The sequence below is a fragment of the Pipistrellus kuhlii genome, unplaced genomic scaffold (genome assembly GCF_014108245.1).
Source record: "Pipistrellus kuhlii isolate mPipKuh1 unplaced genomic scaffold, mPipKuh1.p scaffold_m20_p_34, whole genome shotgun sequence".
In the NCBI taxonomy this organism is placed as follows: domain Eukaryota; kingdom Metazoa; phylum Chordata; class Mammalia; order Chiroptera; family Vespertilionidae; genus Pipistrellus; species Pipistrellus kuhlii.
The window spans coordinates 2,673,517-2,695,092 of record NW_023425534.1 but is presented as its reverse complement, the minus strand read 5'-3'; the positions used below and the strand labels follow the sequence as shown (position 1 = coordinate 2,695,092).

The following is a 21,576-nucleotide window of genomic DNA, read 5'->3' as shown; positions in this document are numbered from 1 at the left end:
TGGGGCGTCGCCCCTTCCTGGGTCATTCTCGCTGGAGCGAGGGCCAAGGTCGCTGCCTGAAGCCCATGCCGCCGTGGCCTACGGGCTTCCTGCAGCTCTGGGCTCGGGGGTGGAGGGCAGGGGTGCAGGGGTGCAGGGGGCAGAGTCCTGGGGTCACAAACATGCCTTTGACTTTGCCAAGGTCTGACTGAACCAAGCGCGTCTGACGGAAGCCTGTCCAGAGGCTGGCCCTCCCGCTGCGTTTGCTGGGAAGTGGCTTTTGCTTTGTATGGTGATCTATGACGCTGGCTTTCCAATGGTCTTTTCCAGCTCCAGGAGCCCCCCCCTGCCGCCTCCCCCAAAGCAGAGCAAAACGGAGGCGGCATCTTAACACACAAGCCGGTGGCAGCGGGCTGCTCTGGCCGGAGGGGCCTGGCCTCTGCGGAGACCCCTGGCTTAGAGCTACAGGGCCAGGGGTCCTCAAACTTTTTAAAGTGGGGGCCAGATCACGGTCCCTCAGAGAGCTGGAGGGCCGGACTATATGAACTACTAATTCCTACTGTAACACCTCGGCTGCGCTCACTGCCCAAAAAACCTGGCGGGCCGGATCAGACTCCTCTGCGGGCCGCATGTGGCCCGCGGGCCGTAGTTTGAAGACGCCTGCTACAGGCCGTGCTGGAGACCGAGCCCCGGGCTGGGGCGGGAGGCATCGCAGATGACCCGGGAGGGGCCCGTGTGGCCTTCCTCGTCTGGGGAGCCACCTGCACATGAGCCCCCTCAGCTCCGTGGGGGGGGGGGGGAGAGGTGAGATGACGGTGATGGGGCGGCCCCGGCACCTGTCACTCACCTCCGGGTAGGACCACTCCGGGGAATAGTCGGTCACCATGAACACGCGTCCGCTCTGCTGCAGCATCCCCAGGGTGCCCTGGGCCGAGGCGGCCGAGACCACCTCGGCGACGTGCATGTAGGCCATGGCGCCGGCCCCGGCCTCGCCGCCGAGCTGCAGGCCGCCCTGCTGGGGGCTGCAGCAGGGGATGCACATCTCGGCCTGGGCGAAGGGGGCGCGGGCCCCGTCCTCCGCCTGCGAGAGCGCCGCGCCGTCCCCCGCCACCAGTGGGTGCCCGTAGAGGGCGCCGCCGCCCCCCTCCACGGAGATGAAGTCGTTGATCAGGTCGGAGAACTGGTTGCCGAAGGAGATGTCGAAGTGGTCCAGGCTGAGCTCCATGTTGGAGGCGTTGCCCAGGCCGTGCTGGGCCACGGGGTACAGCCCCTGCACCACGCTCCCCGGGAGGAGGGGGGCGCCGGCCGTGCTGCGGATCACCCCGGGGGTCTCCGGCTGCAGGTAGTGCTCGGAGCCGCAGGCCTGCAGCTCCCCGGACTTGATCAGGCCCTCGCCCCCCTCGGCCACCTGCGAGGTCTCCATGGTGACCTCCCCGTCCGGGGCCATGGCCTGGAAGCTGGCCTGGAACTGCATGAGGTGGAGGGCCGGGGCGGGCTCTCCCCGCGGCTCCACGTGGCCGCTGCAGGAGCTGGCCTGCGCGGGCGCCTCCGTTTTCACCGTGGGCATCACGAAGGCGCCCCCCGAGTCGCTGAGGCTGCCGTGGGCGCCCTGCTCGAGGGGGAGGGGCTTGCCGGCGTCCTGCAGGAAGAAGCTGGGGGAGGGGGTCTGGTGGATGTGGGGGCTGTGGCCCGTCTGGCTGAAGCCGGACGCGTAGTCCTTGTTGGAGTCGATGGCGCTGAAATCCATCTGCTCCAGGGTGGTGCTGGGGCTCAGGCCGCCGCCCGAGGGCAGCAGCCCGGGGCCCGCGCTCAGGCCCAGGGCGCCGGCCGCGGCCGCCGACGAGGAGTACGCCTCTTTGGCCATCTGCTGCTCGAAGGACGTGTCCTCCGTCTTGATCTCCTTGGCGAGGACGGGGGTGAAGCCGAAGGCCCGCTCCGCGGGCGGCGAGTGCCGCGCCAGCTCGGCCTTGAGGCCCCCGCCCCCGTACGTCTGGCCCTGCTTCGGGTTGTTGAGGAAGCAGTCGGGGTCGAAGTTCATGGCGGCCTCCGGGAGCTTCCGGCCGCCGTCCAGGGTGGTGGAGAGGACCAGCTCCTCGGAGACGCTGGAGGGCAGCATGGCCAGGCCGTCTGGGCCGCCCGGGGTGGGGAAGGCGAACTTGTGGCCGTCGGAGCTCATGGCCAGGACCAGGCCCTGAGAGGCGTCGGGCGAGAGGAGGTGGTGGTTGGGGCCGGCGGTGGGGGACATGGTGTACACGGCCTCGTTGGTGACCTCGGACATGAAGACCGTGGCGCTCTGCGACAGGCTCCCCATCACGGAGGCCACGGCCATGCTGGACACGCCGGTGACCACGGGGCTGTCGGCCATGTCGGGGTCGCTGTTGAGGCCGCTGCTGATGGACACGGGCGAGCTCTGGGTGGTGTCGGGCACCTCCACCTGGTTGGTGGACGAGACCTCGGTGCTGCTCTGGTGCAGCAGCACGGGCTTGGCCACCTTGCCGTTCCTCTTCTCGCGGCCCGAGCCCTTGCCGTGGCCGTGCTCCTGCTTGCCCTCCGACACGTCATTGTGCTGCACCTCGGCGTGGCCGCCGTAGCCCCCCGTCCGCGGCTCCACCTTCGGCGAGATGATGCGGTGTTTGGCACTGTTGCACTTGTGATGCGCACTGCTGCCCGCTCCTGTAGAGGCCAGAGGCACACACGCATGTCGCACGCGCGCACACACACACGCACGCACACACGTGCGCACACACGCACACATGTGCACGCACACACGTGCACGTACACACACGCACACACATACACACACGTGCACACACACACACACACAAAGAGAGTGTCAGGGCTGGGCTGCAGCAGACCCTGTCTCCGAGCAGCTGGCACCTGGCAGAGCCCCTCCCAGGAGCCCCGGAGCCCTGGGGGCTGGCGTGCAGCAGCCACTCAGGAGTGGGGCCTCCTGACCCCGGCCCAGGCTCTCATGTGCCCTGGTCACCACCCCGCAACCCCCACCCCAGGCCCCCTTTCCTCCGCTCACTTTGCAAATAGTGGCAGCAGTGCCCCGACCACAGGAGGAGAGGACGAGAGAGGCCATTCTCCAGGGAGACCCTCCCACCCTCGGGGCGGAGCAGCCGCCTTCCCTGCCCGGGCTCTCGCTCGCCCGGCTCAGCTGGGAGGGGAGGGGTGGCCTGGTCCCTCTCTTTACCCCCTGGGAGCGCCCATGCCCACAGGCTGGGCAGCACGGCAGGGAGCCTCTCTCTCCTCCAGGCGGCAGGGAGCTGAGGAGGAGGGGACCCGAGAGCAAGGCATGCTCCCTGGGTCGCCTCCAGGCCCCACGGCCAAAGGGGGCGCAGGCTGCTCTGCGGGCCGAAGGCATTCGGGGCCACCAGCCTCTGCAGCTGGCTGCCCTGGTCCCCAGCCCTTTGCGGGGCGAACGCCTTCCGAAATGCAGCAAGGACAGCGCCCCTGCCCGGCTCAGGGGCAGAGACGGAAACGCCACACGGCGTCCCAGCCCCAGCGGGACAGGCTCACGCCCGCCAGGAGCCCAGGACGCTGTCTCCCGCTTTCCTCTCCCTCTCCATCCTCATTCCCATCCCGTCTGGGGAGGGTCAGTTTGCTTCTATAAAAGGGTGAATCCCCCGCCCCCCCCGAACCTCATGGCAGCCTCGTCACCATCATCCCTAAACCCCCACGTGCAGGCAGACGTGGCGGGAAGCGGTGCAGGTGAGAGAAACGCCGTGACCAGGAGCAGACCCCGGATGGAGCGAGCGCGCGCGCGGCCCAGGACGCTCCTGGCAGAGACAGCGGTTTGGCCTGAGTGGCCACTGACTCAGGACTGACCTGGGAAGCAGGGCTGGCCCCGTGCCCAGGGACCTGGGACCCTGCTGACATGGCCCAAGGGCACTGGAGGCCTGGAGGGCACTGTGGGGGGGGGGGGAACAGAGGCAGGAGCCCCATTCCCATGCCCCCCAACTCTGCTGCCCCACTCCTGGGGGAGCTGCCTCTGCCCAAAGTGGGCGCCCGCCCGCCGGCTGTGGGCAGGACGAGGCTGAGTCTGGCCTGGGGGCCATGCTGTCGTCTGACCCCGGGCTGACCCCTCCCCTCACTGGCCATCACAGCGACCCCCGAGGAGGAGAGCGGCTGCTTGGCAGAGCCCCTCGGCCCGCGGTGCCCGCCCGCCGGCCCGCCCGCCGCGCCCGCCCTGCTCACCCAGGCCGCCGGCGCACAGGCAGTTGTGGGTCCGAGGCTGCGGCTTGGTCTGGTGGCTGTCGAGGATCTGCTGCACCAGCTGCTCCACGGAGAAGCCCGAGCTGCTGTTGCCGTTGCTGCAGGTCCACTTGATGCCGTGGACTGGGGAGACAGGGCGGGTCAGAGGCCACGGGGTGCACGGAGGGTGGAGAGGGCGGGGAGGGCGGGAGCCAGGCCCGCCCAGAGCTCAGCCCCTCCCTCCCTGCTGGGAGGCTGACTCTGGGGACACAGGAGGAGGCCAGAGGGAGCCCAGGCTGCCCTGCTACCCCCTCCCCCCGCACTCCGCCCGGCCCCGGGGCTCCCTGCTCTTCCTCCCTCCTTCCCCTCGGATGCAGCCGGGAATGGTCTTCGCGGGTTTCCCCAAGTGCAAGTGCGCCAGGTGACCCTTCATGGGGCCCTGGAGCGGGAGGGAAAGGACCCCCTGGACTGCAGGTCGTGGGGACCCAGAGGGGAGGTGGGGGGGGCGCGTGGAAGGGTCGCAGCAGCGTGCTGGGAGGACCTGCCCCAGGCAGTGCTTTCTTCCCCTGACTTCTCGGCCTTGAGGGGCTGAGGGGGCAGGCTCGCGGGCCCACCTGGCCTGGGCGGTGGTGCCCACAATGACTGGCCACCTGGGCGGCTCATCGCTCCTTAAGTGGCACCCGCATGGCCGAGAGCCATCTCCCCACCGGCTGGGCAGGATGGGCCGGAACCCCAAAATAAACCGACTCGCCCGCTGAGTGTGCGGACTGGCTGCGGTTCACGCCCACCCGGCCGAGAGGTGGCCGGGGGCAGGTGGGGCCCGGCCAGGCCCGGCGCGGGAGGCTCTGGAGCCAGCCCTGGAGGCGGCGGATCCACAGCCGGCTCCCGGAGGGGACGCTGGGAGCAGGCGGTCTGGGCGGAGGGGCAGGGCCGAGGCCACACCAGGGACAGGCCATGGCTGTGCGGCTGCGAGAACAGCCTCTCTCCTCTGGCTGAGCTTCTCACAGGGCCTCGGGGAAGAGCGGTCGCGGCTCCCGGCTCCTGCCCTGGTCTGGGAGGGACTCCGGGACACACAGGGGCGGAGTCCGCTCACACCCACACCGGAGTGGGGCCAGGCTGCGGCCTTTCCCCGCTGTGTGGGTCTGAGCGAGCCGCCAAGCCTCTCCGAGCCTCAGTGTGCGCGTCTGTACAATGGGAACCTAATCGTATCTGCCCAGCACGCTGACGCGGAGGAAGCCCGATGGATCTGCCATCCGGGCACGTCACGTGTCCCCAACAAAGAGCCGCTGTTGTCACAGCCGCTCACGGTGACGGTGGTGACCCCCAGCACAAAACGCCTGCCTCGGCGGCCGGCCGATGCCATGGCAACGCGGGTGCCTGCTGTGCAAGCTCAGATGCTCAGCCTCTGCAGGCGGACAGGGGGGAGCTCCAGGGCGGCCGGCACCGCGTGCCCGGCTCCGTCCGCACCGGGGTGTGGAACGGCAGTGGTTTGGCAAAGAGGACCCCACGCGTGAGGGTCGGGATCTGCCAGGATCCCTCTCGGATGCTTTCCCTCCACGCCTGCCCGCTGCTTGCTCGCAGTCCTTGCCCTCTGTGCCGCCAGCACCTTCATCGGCACCGGGGCCCACAGTCCTGCCTGCGGCTGGTGGGTCCCAGCAGGTGATCAGGGGAAGAGGGTGCTGATGGCTCTGCCCCAAGCCCAGCGAGCTGCCTGGCTCTGGGGGCAGCTGTGTGTGCCTGTTCAGAGCGCCGTGGGTGGGCACATGGGGGTGTGGGGGGTGGCTTCACCACCCGCCTTTCCTTGAACGGGCAGCCTCGGCCTTGGGCTCCCTCGGGGAGTTCGGCAGCGCAGGAGGCCCGGATCCTGCTAGCTCCGCCGCCTCCCCCCCGGCAGCTAGAAGGAAGGCCAGGCTGGGGCTGTGAACTCATCACAGCTCCGGAGCCCTCTGCTCCAGCAAACCTTCCCGGGAAACCCCACGTGGAAGGCAGGTGACGGCACGGGCCTGGCGGAGGCAGGGGGAGGGTCAGGGCCTTCCCCAGACTCCTCCTCCTGCAGGTGAGAACCCGGAGCGAAGTGGGGGGAAGGAGGGAGAGGGAGGCAGAGCGCAGGCCTTGAGGGCCCTCCCCCGGCACCGCTGCACACGCATGGTCTGTCCGCGCCCGCCCAGCACCGGCGGAGACTCTGGCGTCCGTGTCCGGGCAGTGCCAGGGTCTGAGGAAGCTCTCAGGAGACCCCAGTGCAGGCGGACGGAGGACACACAGCCCGGGCCTCGTTCCTCAGCTCTGCGGCCGAGGAGGGCCGCCTGGAGCTCAACAGGGAGTCACGGGGCGTCACCCGGCGGCTCTGAGCAGGCGACCATCACAGCACCGGCAGGTGCTCCCAGGGGAGCCCTGGGGCCCAAGGTGCCCAGACCAGGCTCTGCTCGGCCCCATGGGCGGCTGCCCCCTCCTGCTGGGAAGGCTACAAGACGAAACCAGGGAGCGGACAGACTGCAAGCAGGACTCTGGACGTCCCGCAACTTCCACATCCATGTGCAGCCCGCCCCCCTGCCCCCGCCCCCGCCCTCTGGGGAGCCCCTCCCCGCGGGAGCTGTTAGCGCGAACATCAAACACCATCAGGACGCTAACGCCCCGCTCTGCTCCCACCAGGCAATGGATCAGCGGGAAGGGAGGCCCCTGGGGGAGGCGCTTTGAGCAGGACGGTTAATAACCTCGCTCGCTGACCCCCCCAGTTCCCCCCCGACTCAGCACAGGGAGCTGCGTCGAAAGTGCACTTCACAAAAAGCAGGGCCACGGCCTGGGTGGGGGCATCGAAGGGGGGAAGGGGATTCCCAGGAAACTGCCTCCTGGGGCTCTGGTCCCAGCCGGCCCCCTCACTGAGTCTCGGTGAAGGTGCCCGGCTCCACACTGTCAGGCCACAGAGGAAAGAGATGGAGGACGGAGGGCGGAGGAGTGTTCCAGCCGGTCAGCGTCCCTGGGCCGCTCCAGCGGTGGAGGGAGGGGACCTGTTTTCCCGGGAAGGTCCCAGAGGGGGTGGGTGCGGCCAAGCTCAGGAGAGTCGCGGCCCTGCTGGCCCCTGGAAGTGGGGGTCCCCCGTGGCTGCCCCAGCAGTCCCTCCATTGCCTGGGCCACGTGTGCCCGGGCAACACTGGCTCCGGCCGTGCCGCCAGCAGCTGCCCTGTGTGAGGACTGGTCTGCGCCCGCAGGGACCTGGCGGGTGCCCACCACTTGCGCTAATCACCACCCCTGGCTAGCCCGCGGCGCCCGGCTGATATGAATAATCAACAGGAAATCAATGGCAGCAGCGTGGGGCCCACTTGCTTCCCAGAGCATCTTCTCAGGAACAATTTGCCCGAGAGGCGGCCGCCCACGGGGAGAGTAACTGAGATGTGGAGGCGGGGTTGGGGGGAGGGGGAGTGACCCCCATGGGGCTGGCTGGTCCACCCCCGCCCTGGGAGAGGCGGAGAGCTGTGGCCGGGGCAGACGACGCTGTCACCCCCGCATGGACAGAACCGTGCGCCCCACCATGTGTAGGCTGGAGCCTGACCCCAAGGGGACTGTGTTTGGAGACAGGGCCTTTCGGAGATGGACGAGGTGAAGTGAGGGCCTCGGGTGGGTCCTACGCCAGCAGGACGCATGTCCTGTCGGAGGAGGAAGAGGCACAGGACAGTCGCACGTGGGGCGAGGCCGGTGAGGGCACAGCAGGAGGTGGCCGGCGGCAGGCCCGGAGGCGGGGCCTCCCCGGAACCCTACCCAGCCGACCCACACCTTGATCCTGGACTCCGCCTCCAGACTGTGAGAAGATTAATTCACTGAAGCCGCAGAGTCTGTGGTATTCCACCCCCCGGCACAGAGATCACATCTCTAATCTCTCAACAACCCTCTGAGGAGAATTACCGTCGCATTTATTAATTTGAGAACCAAGACGCAGGAAGTTATGTGACTGACGCTGCAGAGAAGGGGCGGGAGGGGCTGCAGAGCCAGGCTCGTCCCGCTGCACCCCTCCTGGGACCCAGGCACGCCTGGATGGAGGAGGGGCTGCGGCCCCCATTGGGGGTGGGGGTGGGGAGGAATTCCTTCCATTCAAAGCTAGACTCACATCACTGCCTGGAGAGAGGGTGTCCGGGTTACAGGGGTGGGAGCTGCGGACTGGGCAGGAACCTGGGGCTGGGCCAGGTGCTGACCCCAGCCCACTGCCCACCTGCCGTGTCCTGCCCTCTGACTATGGAGGATGCCCTCGTCTCACAAGGACCAGGCTCTGAACCCTGGCTCCTCCCTTATGACAGCCGGGCAGCCAGGCCACCCAGACCAGGGAGAGGACCTCGGCCGGGCCCCCAGGTGCAGGGGAGAGGGTAGTGTGACCTGCCCCTGGAGGGTCTGGAGCCAGCAAGAGAGGGCGGGGTCCTGGGCCAGGAGCCAGGAGCCAGGCTCTGGGTCCCTGGAGGCCTGGCCGCCTTCAGAGCGGAGGAGGGAGCATTTAGGGGAAATTTCTCTGAGAGACAGAGAACCCAAAGGAAGACTCCGCCCAGAGGAGGTGGGGCATTCGGGGAGCAGCGTTTGGGGGTTGTGGTGGGGTGGGCACTCACCCCATCAGAGACGGGGACCCAGGGGCAGCTTCCTCTTGGCTGTCCTCTGACACAGCGCCCCTACGTGGTGGTAGGACTGGACTGAAGGGCAGAGTGGACCCCAGCCCAGCACCTGAGCTCGCTGTGCGGGAGTGGGGGCTGCACCCAGAGATGCTGAGAGCCTGTCAGGCTGGCCTTTATGCGGGAGACGTAAGGAAGATCTGATTCTGCTTGGCCTCGGTTTCTGCACCTGCCAAATGGGCGCCCCTCCATGGCTCACCAGACCACGTCGCTGTTCGCTAAGGGACTTTACAGACACACAGAGGAGCGGGCCCCCGCCCGGGACTGGGGTTCGGGTGCCCACAGGAGACCCGAGGCCGCCAGGGTTGGGGCCCCGAGGGAGAGGCCCTTTCTGCTCTGAAGCATCAGGCGGGCAGCACGTGGGGCCGGGACCAGACAAGGACACAGACATACAAGGCCATGGCCCCACCCCGGGCGGTCACTCCGAGAAGAGGGCCGGGCGGGCCGGAGCCTGGTCACGGGCCGGCTTCTGGGTGCTATGTGAGCAGGTGACAAGCGGCACGCTGGTGACAAAGAAACTCCCACCCAACAGGGGCCCGTCCCCCTGCCCCGTCAGCCTGGGCGCAGCCAGTCCTGCAATGCCCTCCGCCCGCAGGGGCCATAAACAGGGCGGCCTTTTTTCTGTTAATCCTCACCCGAGGACATTTTTCCATCGATATTTAGGGGGTGGAGGAGAGAGGGAAAGGCAGAGGCAAACATCGCTGTGAGAGAAACACGTGGATGGGTCGCCTCCTGCACAGCTCCGGCCAGGGCCCAGGCCAGGGAGGAGCCTGCAGCCGAGGTCCGTGCCCTTGACCGGAATGGAACCGGGCCCTTTGGTCTGCAGGCCGGCGCTCTGTCCGCAGAGCCAAGGTGGCCGGGCCTAAAGGCTGCCCAGACAGGTCACCGTGGAGACAGACGGGCGCACGGCCATTTGGCTGGACAACGGCATAAACGGGGACGCTCCCCGGTCACCCTATTTAGGGACCACGTGATGGCGGCGTGTGTGTGTGTGTGTGTGTGTGGGGAGGGGGGGGGGGGCTCCGCATGCTCTCCATGCATGAATGGGCCCGACTGGATTCCTCCGGGTTGTTGACACGGGAAGGCTGTCTCCATGGCAACAAGGTCAGTGGGAAATGGCAGTGGCGTCGGTTTAATTCTCACTGTATTCTTGTTGACAGGAATAAAGGCCCTGCTTCTGATTTCTTGGTTCAACTGGATAACATTTTCATTAGATTTAACTTCTCGCATCCAGACACCCACACACTATTCAATTTCCCCGTCTCGCCCTCAGCTCTCATTCGCCGCGGGTCCTGAGGACATTTCCAGAAATCTCATTTCCCGGAGCTCGGGGACTGGCTGGGACGTGTGCGCCGGCTGTGAAGGAGCTGGCCGTGCTGGCTCTGGGGGTGTGGGGGCGCGGGCCATCAGGACCCCACTTTCTGTCTCCAGTGGTAGCGGCGCCGGAGAGGGCAGAGGGCAGAGGGCAGAGGGCAGAAGCTGAGACTCAGCACAGCCCGTCCTGTTCCGGTGATGACCTCCGACCTCGGGGGGAGGGACGGGAACGGGGCTCCCCCAGGAGGAGCCCTGACAGCTCTGACGCCAGGAGACCCCGCCCGCACAGAGGACCCCTAGGGGCTGCTGACCAGTGGCCTGGGCGCAGTGTTTGAGCCGAGGCCCTGCTCACCGGACAAGGCCGAGGCCTGGGGGCCGGCCAAGGCTGTCGGAGCCCCCGGCGTGCACAGGGTCACACTCGTTCTGCACGCTGTAGCAGACGGTGAGCTCTCCGATGGTCAGTGACGTCAGAGGCGCAGTTTGGCCGAGAGAGAGGAAGCGGTCCCCCCCCGCCCCCCCGAGCCAGGTGGGCTCCGGAACCACCTTCTCAGTGGGGCTAACAGCAGCCCCTCCCCCGGCCCAGGTCAGGGGACAGGGGGCAGGAGTGACCAGGCCTGAGCAGCCCCCCGGGCCCCTGGCAGGGGGGGAGGGGAGTGTGTGTGTGGGGGGGAGCTGGGATTGAACATGATTCCAAACGGGTTCCACCTGCTTCTTGCAGGCCTTGGGCTCAGGCGCCTCTCCACGCGCCCGGAGGCGGCACGGAGCCGGTGCCGCTGACCGGGAGGGCGCCTCTGGGCCCCTACTGGCCCCAACCCCTCATTTCCAGAGAGAAGCGGAAAGCCTGGCGGTGTCCATGTCCGCACCAAATCCCCACTTTAAAGAAACCACCCCCACCATGAGCAGGGCGGCGTCGCTCCGGGTCAAGGTCAGGCACGTGGGTGAGGCCCCTCCCAAGCTCAGGGCCCGAGGGGATGCTAGGAAGGAGCTGGGGTTTTGGGGGGGAGGCGGGTGTGTGGCACCCAAGCAGAATGGCACTAGCCAGGGAGCGACAGGAAATCAAAGGTGTTTCTCTTTCTGTCCTGCTCCGTGGGGACATTCTCTGAGTGAAACTGAGCAGAGGGAGAAAGGCTCATTTGCAAACGGGCCTGGTCCTCCCTGCGCAGTAGGAAAAGGGGGGTCCCCATTAAGAGGAGCCTGGCCCGGAGCCTTGCCCCCTGCTCTCCTCCGGGCCAGGCGGGAGGCGGAGGGGAACAGGAGGGCACTCTGCCAGGCCTGGGGGCTTATGGGAACGCTCCCGGCCTGCTCCCTGGACAGCAACTCTAACCGAGGGGACACCGGGGGCAGGGAAGTCCTCCCAGGCCCTCTCCATCCTCAGCCCAGCAGGGACCCCACTTCCCGGGGGACCCCACTTCCCGGGGACACCTTCCATTCCTCTCGGCTCCGTCCACGGCCTCCTCTGTGGCACCCAGGGGTGTTCTCAGGACTTCGAGTCCATAGTGTCCGGCCGGACCCCACACCTGCCTGGCACTGACATCTCCCTTCCAACCCAAGGGAAGCGTAGTGTCGCAGGCCTTATCCCGGAGTCTGCGGGGAGACCTCGCGTGCCCCCCCCCCACCCCATTCTTTTACAAGTTGGAGATCTGCACAGCCGCCCGCGTCTGCTCCTTCCCAGCCACGTGAGACAGCTGGTGTGTAACTGCCCGTGGCCTGTGCTCCACGGGCTCCCTGACTGGCCTCTGGCTGCGCCTGCTGCAGGCCGGGCGCTCTCAGAAAGCTCCGGAGTCCTGCCTGTTAAACACGCAGGCACCTGGGGCCGCTCAGGCCCGTGGAACCGGGCGCCTCGGAGGCAGCAGCCCACCTTTTCACCAACCTGCCCGCGTGTCTGACGTGGGCCTCTGTCCCTCATGGAGCCCGCGTCTGCCCAGGTTGTGCGGGCCGGGAGGACCGGGGGCACCTCGGCCGCTCTGGCTGCCCTGAGCCCCAGGGGTGGGCAGCCTGGACGTGCCTGATAGATCCTCCCTTCCTCCAACTGATGGACAGACGTAAACCCTACCTGCAGCCGGACATTCCTGAGCACTGAACCACCCATCAGCACCTGCCAAATGCCCTAAGCCCCCATTCCTAAGTCCCTAGGTCCCTAATCATAGGCCTTCCAGGAAGCCACCCATCAGCGTGTGCTGAGTGCCCTCAGCCCCACCCCCTCTCCTCCCCTTAAAGGTGCTTGTACCCCGGCCCTCGCTCTCTTCCTCTCTCTCTCTCTCTCTCTCTCTCTCTCTCTCTCTCTCTCTCTCTCTCTCTCTCTCTCTCTCTCATAAAGCCTGTGTCCTGGCATCCCGGTCTCTGGGCCTCTCAATTTCACCTTTCAGTGCCCAGCTCATTCCTGACTCCTTGTCCCTCACTCCTCCTTTGAGAGGTGGGGACACTGGGAAATGCGTCCAAGCCAACACTTCTGGCCGGAAATAAACCCTCCGACCCTTTCGGACGGCCCGACCCCCCTTCCCCTCCTAGCTCAGGTGCCCCGCCTACTGCTCCCCAGGCAGCACCTCTGGGCCTTGCTTTGCTACCTGCCCCTCCAGTGCCCACAGACGGTCAGGGGAACACCAGCCCCTCACCTTGCACCCCCAGGTGATGACTGAGGCGGAGGAAAGGAGGTTTGCTCCAGCCCCACGCCAAGCCCACGGCCCCAGAACTGCAGGGCAGGCCTAAGGCGCCTCCCCCCATCCCAGACTCCAGGTCCCGGCAGGCTGGGACAGTGCCCTGTCTGCAGGCTCCAGGGCCTGGCTGGGGAGGCTGGCTCCTCCAGCGGGTTTGCCTCTCCGAGCTGCTCTGCTGCTACTGACCACCAGGTGGCGCTAACCGATCAGGAACGGGGTTTGGTGCAGGGTGAGAGGGGGTAGGGGGGAGGGAAAGCCTTTGTTGATTTTACTTCTTGATATTTCTATAATCACCAGGATTACAATCTAAGCAAAAAACCAAAACAAATAAACACTTCCCCTCTTGCTGGAGCTTTGGTCTTTGTCTGGAAAAGGATGAGAAAACAGCAGAGGCGCTGACTGTACAGCCCAGGCCAGGGTATTGTGGCAGGGAGGGCCTGGGGGGCTGAGGGGGGGGGGAGGTGGGGGCCCTGGAGACGGAGGCCCTGGTGAGGAGCTCCCGGGAGAGGCAGGCGGCCGCTCCTTAGCCTGCTCCCTCCGCGTCTCTGCCACCCCAGCCCTTCCTCAGCAGCCTGGAGTCCCCGTCTCCGGCCTTGCCGGGTCCCGGGGCTTGCTGTGCAGGCCGTGCAGCTGCAGAGGGTAGGAAAGAGCTCCCGAGAGCACATGGGCGGGGCTGAGACCCTGGGCCCCCAAACACCAGAGGCTGCAGGTGCCCGAGGACAACGGGTGACGGTAACAGGAGGGCTGGGAGCCTGGACACCCTCAATGTGGGCCCCACCCCTTCAACATGACCTCTCCCCACTGTCACTCCACATGGCTTCCCCACCCCCCCCAGCCTTCCTCCCTCCCCTCTACCCTTCCTCCCTCCCCCCCACCGGCCTCCCCCCCCCACCGGCCTCCCTCCCCTCCAACCTTCCTCCCTCCCCTCCACCCTTCCTCCCCCCCCCCCGGCCTCCCTCCCCTCCACCCGGCCTCCCTCCCCTCCACGCGGCCCCCCTCCCCTCCACCCTCCCTCTCTCCCCTCCACCCTTCCTCCCTCCCCTCCACCCTTCCTCCCTCCCCTCCACCCTTCCTCCCTCCCCTCCACCCTTCCTCCCTCCCCTCCACCCGGCCTCCCTCCCCTCCACGCGGCCCCCCTCCCCTCCACCCTTCCTCCCTCCCCTCCACCCTCCCTCCCTCCCCTCCACCCTCCCTCTCTCCCCTCCACCCTCCCTCCCTCCCCTCCACCCTTCCTCCCTCCCCTCCACCCTTCCTCCCTCCCCCCCACGGCCTCCCTCCCCTCCACCCGGCCTCCCTCCCCTCCACCCTTCCTCCCTCCCCTTCCACCCACCTCCCCTCCCTCCACCTTCCTCCCTCCACCCTTCCTCCCTCCCCTCCACCCGGCCTCCCTCCCCTCCACCCTTCCTACCTCCCCTCCACCCAGCCTCCCTCCCCTCCACCCTTCCTCCCTCCCCTCCACCCTTCCTCCCTCCCCTCTACCCGGCCTCCCTCCCCTCCACCCTTCCTCCCTCCCCTCCACCCTTCCTCCCCCCCCCCACCGGCCTCCCTCCCCTCCACCCTTCCTCTCCCCCCACCGGCCTCCCTCCCCTCCACCCTTCCTCCCTCCCCTCCACCCTTCCTCCCTCCCTCCACCCGGCCTCCCTCCACCCGGCCTCCCTCCCCACACTGAGCACGCTTCCTGCCAGGCGGGCAGGTGGCACAGAGCTCGTCGGGCACGCGCCCCACTGTCAATCAGGGCGGGGAGGACTCCACCGGCCCAGCCCTCTCTCAGGTGCTGGCAGTTCGCTGGGCCTGAGGCTGCGGCGTGCTCAGAGCAGCTGCACTGGAACAGACCCCAGAGTTTCCGGGAGGAGACACGCTAAGCGTTAGGTCCCGTTGACTTGGATTCTATAAATGCCAACCCACGGACGGGAACTGAGCTGACCCTCAGCCCTGAGCCGAGCAGGTCTCCGTGGGGATCCGACAGGGGCCCCTGCTTGAGCTCAGCTCCACTCAGCCCCGAGCGACTCACACGCACAACCTTAGTCCCCAAAGCATGTTAGGATGGTAGTGCTTAGCAAAAGACTACACTTCCCAGACTCCCTTGCAACCAGGGGTGACCATGTGACCAAATACTGGCCAATGACCTATGAATAGAAGCATGGGCACTTGGGCCCTGTCCTTAAAAGGGAAAGGATTGCCCTCCACTTTCGTCTCTGCTTCCACTGGTTGGAATGCAGCTGTGATGGCGGGAGCTGGAGTTGCCATCTTGGGCCACGTAAGAGACGGCGACACCCTAGGAACGGCAGAGCGACCAGCTGGCAGGAGCCCCGATGGCGGATCCCTGACCTTGGCCTGCCACGTCAGCCTTCCACTGCCACGTGGAAGAGAACTCGCCCTCTGGTTTTTGAAGCCTCCAGTCGCGTGGCCTTTGCCACGGCAGCAGGGCCCACGGGAGGGCCTGCAGGGACGGAAGGAAGCCTTTGGAAGCACCTGGGAATTCCTATCGAACAGCTCTGGCCACACACACGCGCTCCCCCCGTTTCCGTTTTCTCTCAGGCCGGCATCCCTCAGGCCGCAGGTTTAAGGCGAGCCCCTGGGACCGGAGGACACGGCTGCAAGAATCAGGGCGGGTTCCCGGTCCCTCCGGCTTCCGGGGCGTGTGTGAGACCCCGAGGCCGGAGACTACAGCCCTGCCCCGCAGCGGCCGAGGCAGAGGCTGCAGATCCGCGCTCCCCTCGCCGCCGCCGAGAAGACAGCGTTTTGATTAAACCACTGACAACTCTGCTGTGGGGCAGAGAAATGGGGAAACATCGGGAAATCAAACTGTGAAGTCTGAAGGAATGTGATTTATGTGGAAATGTGATGAAGCTAATGTGTTTGGCTCCTGGAAACGAGTCTGACGCTTTTCTGGCTCGCCGTGCCTCTGCTTCCCAAGCACGCCGGCTGTGCCCGGCCTGTGCCCTGCCTGTGCCCTGCCTGTGCCCGGCCTGTGCCCTGCCTGTGCCCGGCCTGTGCCCGGCCTGTGCCCTGTCTGTGCCCTGCCTGTGCCCTGCCTGTGCCCGGCCTGTGCCCGGCCTGTGCCCTGCCTGTGCCCGGCCTGTGCCCGGCCTGTACCCAGCCTGTGCCCGGCCTGTGCCCTGCCTGTGCCCTGCCTGTGCCCGGCCTGTGCCCTGCCTGTGCCCTGCCTGTGCCCGGCCTGTGCCTGGCCTGTGCCCTGCCTGTGCCCGGCCTGTGCCCGGCCTGTACCCGGCCTGTGCCCGGCCTGTGCCCGGCCTGTACCCGGCCTGTGCCCTGCCTGTGCCCTGTCTGTGCCCTGCCTGTGCCCTGCCTGTGCCCGGCCTGTGCCCTGCCTGTGCCCGGCCTGTACCCAGCCTGTGCCCGGCCTGTGCCCTGCCTGTGCCCTGCCTGTGCCCGGCCTGTGCCCTGCCTGTGCCCTGCCTGTGCCCAGCCGGGCGGCACCAAGAGCTCTTCTCCCCGCACTCGCCGGGCCCTGCTCCACGCTGCATTTCTGTGACCAGAGCCACGCACACACGTGCACTCTACGTGTCTGCGTGCTGCTGGGCTCCCGCCCCAAACCCCAGAACCCAGGGTTACGAGATTTATGGGGTGGTTCTAGTTTCACACAATTTGCTCGATGCTCCGCAGACTTCAACAGGCCTTTGGTCCCTCCAGGTAAGTGTCAGAGGTCCAGCCTGGCGTTGACGGAGCTTAACCCCGTGTCCATTGGGAGGGAACGCAGCCTGAGCCCAGAGGCCCGGCCACTTGGCTCAAGGTTCCTGGTGGCAGCAGCAGCACCGGGGACAAGCTGGTCGGAGCCTCTGAGGCGGCACAAACCCCTCTGTCCCTCCTGATCCCCATCCCCGACCTTGGGACGAGGGGTCCCCTGATCTGAGCACTGTGGGACTCTCGGGATTAGGGGGCTATGCCAGTGCCCAGGGGGCAGGAGAGGCCATTGAGCCCCACGAGTGGCCGCCAGGAGCCACGGCCCGGCTTTCTGGACTCAGGGGAGCTTTGCACTGGGCGGTTCGCACCTGATAGCTGCTTAGGGCACCCGCTGTGCGGGCACTGTGGAAGCCAGCTCCGCACCGTCGTCCCTGTGCCTCCCAGTCCGGGTGCCAAGGCCTCCAGTCCAGGCGCAGAGGGCGGAGGCAGCCAGCTCCGGGCCACGCTCCCGGGTCCCCAGTCCTTACCCCCCCCCCCCCCCGCCTGCCACCCAGGGGGCAGCGGTCCCCACTTTCCAGGCTCTGCTCCCCCGCGTGCTGCTTTGTGCCTCTGAGCCTCGCTGTCTCACCTGTTACATGCGCCCGACATTCTGTGCCCTGCCTGTTGCACAGGGGGCGTGAGGGTCAAGCGAAAGTGGGGTCCCTGTGTCACTGCCATCCGAGGGGAAGGGGCTCCCACACGTGGTCCCCCGGCCACGGAGGGCCTGGCCGCCCGGACGCCGCTGCCTGGGCCCCGGCTACTCACACATGGGCTTCAGCTGGCCGATGAGCTCCTCCTTGGTCCATTTGGCCCACTCCTTCTTGTCGGTGTTGATGGAGCAGAGGATGGGCCCGCAGGGCTTGCCGCAGTCCTCGATGGCCGGGACGTTGAGATAGTGCACCAGGACGATGTCGGGGTTCTGGGGGGAGAGCACAGAGACCGGCAGCATGAGGGGCATGGGGTCCACCGTCCCCCACCCTCCGCCAGCAGGCACAGGCCGGCCGAGGGTCCGCACGCCCGCCTCCTCATCCTCCCGCCTCCTCATCCTCCCACTTCCTCATCCTCCGGGGCCACTGGCACGCACTGTCGGAGGATCCCTGCGCCCAGCGGCAGCCCTGGTGCCCGCCCGCCCGACCCCTCACCCCCAGCCCTGGTGCCCGCCCGACGCCTCACCCCCAGCCCTGGCGCCTGCCCGCCCAACGCCTCACCCCCAGCCCTCAGGTGCTACTGGAACTGTCGCCAGACACTGCCCAGCTTCCCCTGGGGACACAATTGCCCCTCAGAGAACGCCGCTCTGCACACGGAGTAACGAAGGCCCACACCCGCGGTCAGACACAGCTCTGCCCACACCCGGACCTCCGCCCCCTCTTCCTGCGGGGAATCTGGGTCCCAGGGTCGAAGGCGCCCCGCGTCTGAGGGTGGGTCCCTCTCCCTGTGCAAACAGCCTGTCAGCAGGGCCCTTCCGAGCGACACCCCAGCGGTGGCCGTCACTCACTCCCCTGGGCGCTCGGGCCCGGGACCTCCCTGAGCTTCGGGACGGAAAGAACTCTCCCTCGGGGACCCTGAAGGCACCGCTTGTCCCCGGATGGGTCGGCCTCGTCCCCCAGACTCAGTTCCAAACGCCCTCGGTCCCCCTCTGCCGGCCACCAGCTCCAATGTGCAGAGTTCGCCACCTCCCCCACCCCGACCCCCCTCCGGGGCCTCTCCTGGCCCCAGAAGGCCGGGCAGGGCCGCTTCGTTTGTGAAAAGCAATCACATCGCTTTATAACGCAGCTGGCAAGACCCGAGAAACCTCTCCCCGGCCAGGGAAGGTGGCGATCCAGCGAGACCCCGCAGGCGGCTGCAGGGGAGCCAGGCGGAAGGTCCCTCCCGTCGCTTTTCCCAGAGCTGTGGCCTGGCTTTTCCCGCCCGACACCCGGCCACGCGCCCCCACGGGCCCCGGGGGCTTCGGGACCCCGCTCAGGGGGCTGTGTCTGCGGCCGCCTTTCCGGATCTGGCCAGAGCCACGCCATGCATGGCTGTGGGGTCCGCCAATGCGTTAGCCAAGGCTCGAGATGACACGTGACCAGCGCAAGAACCACGACTGGCACAACTTAAACCGCTTTTCAATGGGGGTTCTTCCTCGCCAACGCCAGTTACCCCGCAAACATCATCAGCACGGCCCCAGCCGCCCCTGACCGGCGGCTTTTCTGGACGGCGGCACTCATGCTCCTCAATAGTGACGAGGGCCCGCCGTGGGCGCGGGCACTGCCCTCCGAGCGCCGTCAGCGTTGGCCCGTTTGCTGCCTGCTGGCCAGCAGAGGGGGGAGGGAGGATAAGGAGATAGGGGGGTGCAGAGCGGGGCCAGGCAGGGCGCCCTCCGTCCACAATGAGGGGGCTGAGCCCAGAGAAGCTGGGACCTGCCTGAGGCTGTGTCTGGCCAGGGACAGAGCCTGGGCTGGAAGCCAGGATTCTGACTCCAAATTCAGGTCCTGCCAAGACACCTGCTTGCCGGTCCCGCTTGGTCTCATGCTTTCCTGCATCCCTGCCTTGTGCCCCTGGGGGAGTGGCTGTAGACCTGCTCTCCCCAGGGCACGGCTGGGGCTGGCAGGAGCTGGGGCTGGCTGGGGCAGGGAGCTGAGGCCATGGTGGGCACCCCTGGGCTCCTGCCCTGTGTTCTTCCTGCCACGGCCTCCGGGCTGCGCTGCTCGGGGCTCCTGCTTGAGCTGCGCCTGGGCAGCGACAGCACTGGCTGCTGAGTGAGACGAGGAAGGATCAAAGGGCTGCTCTGATCCTGGCCCCGGAGCAGGAGCTGGGCCCTGCGGGGGGCACTGGATGGATGCCAGCCGCCTGGGAGAGGAGAGACCTGTTGCCTCCTGCCCCATCGCCCCACGGAGCGCCAGCAAAGGCTGTGGGAGACCAAGGTGGTAGGACAGGCAGGGGAGCCAAGGAGAGCCGCCTTCCCCACACACCAAACCCCCAAACCAGGAATTCCTGCACTAGAGCACCCCGAACTCTCCCATTTCAGAAAGTGCTGTCCCTCCCTTCAGCACCCAGCTCTGTGTCTGCATAACTGGCCTCAACCTATTCTTTGAGGACAAGCACAAGGCTCGCCTCCTCCTCCAGGAAGTACTCCCTGATGCCCCACCCTCTGAATCTCCATCACGGCAGGATGGAGACAGGGTTTGTGTCTTAGTCGGTACGCCTCCTTTATCTCCTCAGCCACGGGGAAGGCCCGGAGCTGTCAAGGCGTGGGCAATGACCACCGCTCATTCCCATCAGCGCAATTGAGCTAGACCAGTGGTCAGCAAAGTCATTAGTCAGCAGAGCCAAATATAAACAGCACAACGATCGAAATGTCTTTGGAGAGCCAAATTTTTTAAACTTAAACTTTTTCTAATGCCACTTCTTCAAAGTAGACTCGCTCAGGTCGTGGTATTTTGTGGAAGAGCCACACTCAAGGGGCCAAAGAGCCACATGTGGCTCGCGAGCTGCAGTTTCTTGACCACGGAGACAGACTGATGCTGGGCTTCCCGCCCTCCCCTTCCTATGCTTGCGTGCAGCTGGCATCTGGCTCAGTGTTCCAGGCTGTAGGGGCACAGCTCTCCTGGGAGGCTGGGAGGCAGGACTGAGGCCGCTGAGAACTCGATGGAAGCTGTGGATACCAGTGAGGGGTTCACAGACCCGGGGCCCGGGCCCACGTCTGTAACTACCGACTTGGGGTCTAGCTCCCCTTCTGATCCTTTTAAATCAGGCACCGGGCCCTTCCCGGAGCCCACTCTGGGCTGTGCCTCTCAGCAGCCTTGACACAGAGGGAGGAAGCCTGGCCTTGCAGGTCTGGGACTGGCTGGGGCAGGGAGCTGGGGCAGGGAGCTGGGGCTGGCTGGGGCAGGGAGCTGGGGCAGGGAGCTGGGGCAGGGAGCTGGGGCAGGGAGCTGGGGCCGGCTGGGGCAGGGAGCTGGGGCCGGCTGGGGCAGGGAGCTGGGGCTGGCTGGGGCAGGGAGCTGGGGCTGGCTGGGGCAGGGAGCTGGGGCAGGGAGCTGGGGCAGGGAGCTGGGGCAGGGAGCTGGGGCTGGCTGGGGCGGGAAGCTGGTGAGCGGCAGGTTCACTCTCCATCATCACGGCAGGTCCTGGCCCAGAGCCTGTGCTCCTGCAGCTGCACGTCCTCGGCTGGATCTTCAGTCCCACTTCCTGGTTTGGGGGCCACGTGATCGAGGCATGTTTGGATGTTTGGACATTTGGATGTTTGGACATTTGGGGCACACGTCGCTTCTTGGCACCGTTGCAATCCCATCCATTAGTTGTGCATTTTATTGGGTGTTTTTGGCAGAAAAACATATTAGCCGTGGAGTCCCAGGGTTGTAGGCTCCTGGGCGTGCTCACAGCAACACCAGGCGGGGCAGGCAGGCTAGGGGAGGCTCGGGGCGCCCGCTGCCGGGGGTGGGGGGTTGGAGGGGGGGGCAGGGCCAGGACACCGCCTGGTGGACCTGCCAGGACTCGGAGTCTCGGTTCTGTCCACAGGCTCCTCCCTGCGAACGGGGTTTCCATGAAGATGCCAGAGGTCACCTTCCCAGAGAACATGACCTTGGAGGATGGCACCCCGAAAGTGTCGGAGGCCTGGCCTGGGGGAGGGGTCCCGTGGGCCGGCTGGGGCTGTGGAGGGGAAAGCCGAGGATCAGTAGAGATCTCAGAGACGTTCCAGAACCTTCTGGAAAGAGCTGTGGGTAAGGAGGCCCCATCCCTTCCTTGTCTGTAGAGGGAAGACTGTTCTCGCCCTTCTCCCCGGCTGCTGGGCCTGGAGGCCCCACACCAAGCAAAACGGATCTCGAGAGGACGGCCCGGTTCAGCTTCTGGCGGTGGTCTGCCCGCTCACAACACAGACGCTCTCTGCACGGCCCGAGTCCCGCCCTCCTCTCCCTGCTTGTGGACCCCTGGCGGCCGGTCCGGCTGCCCTGCCCCTTGGAGCCCTGGCCCAGCGTCCTGCCGGCAGCGCCCTGCTCCCAGGAGTCCTGGCGCTCTCTCCGCAGCCCGCACTACCCGTCCAGGCTCCGGCCCCCGGCCCACTGTCCGCTCTCAGCTCCTGGTGGGACCTCGTGACCACCTCTGGCTTCAAGGCCGAGCCA

The 21,576-nt window shown here is 66.8% G+C and overlaps 1 protein-coding gene across 2 annotated transcripts in view; it reads right to left on the bottom strand.

Moving 5' to 3' along the window:
- The window catches only part of CAMTA1 (calmodulin binding transcription activator 1), a 551,076-nt gene that overhangs the window by 68,820 nt on the left and 460,680 nt on the right, over positions 1–21,576 (bottom strand). For both annotated transcript variants that reach the window (XM_045570571.1, XM_036460843.2), the window contains 3 exons: positions 17,240–17,393; positions 4,180–4,320; positions 827–2,652 (listed from right to left, as the gene is read on the bottom strand). In XM_045570571.1, the coding sequence (XP_045426527.1) occupies positions 827–2,652; positions 4,180–4,320; positions 17,240–17,393 (2,121 nt within the window). The remainder of the gene's footprint in view (positions 1–826; positions 2,653–4,179; positions 4,321–17,239; positions 17,394–21,576) is intronic.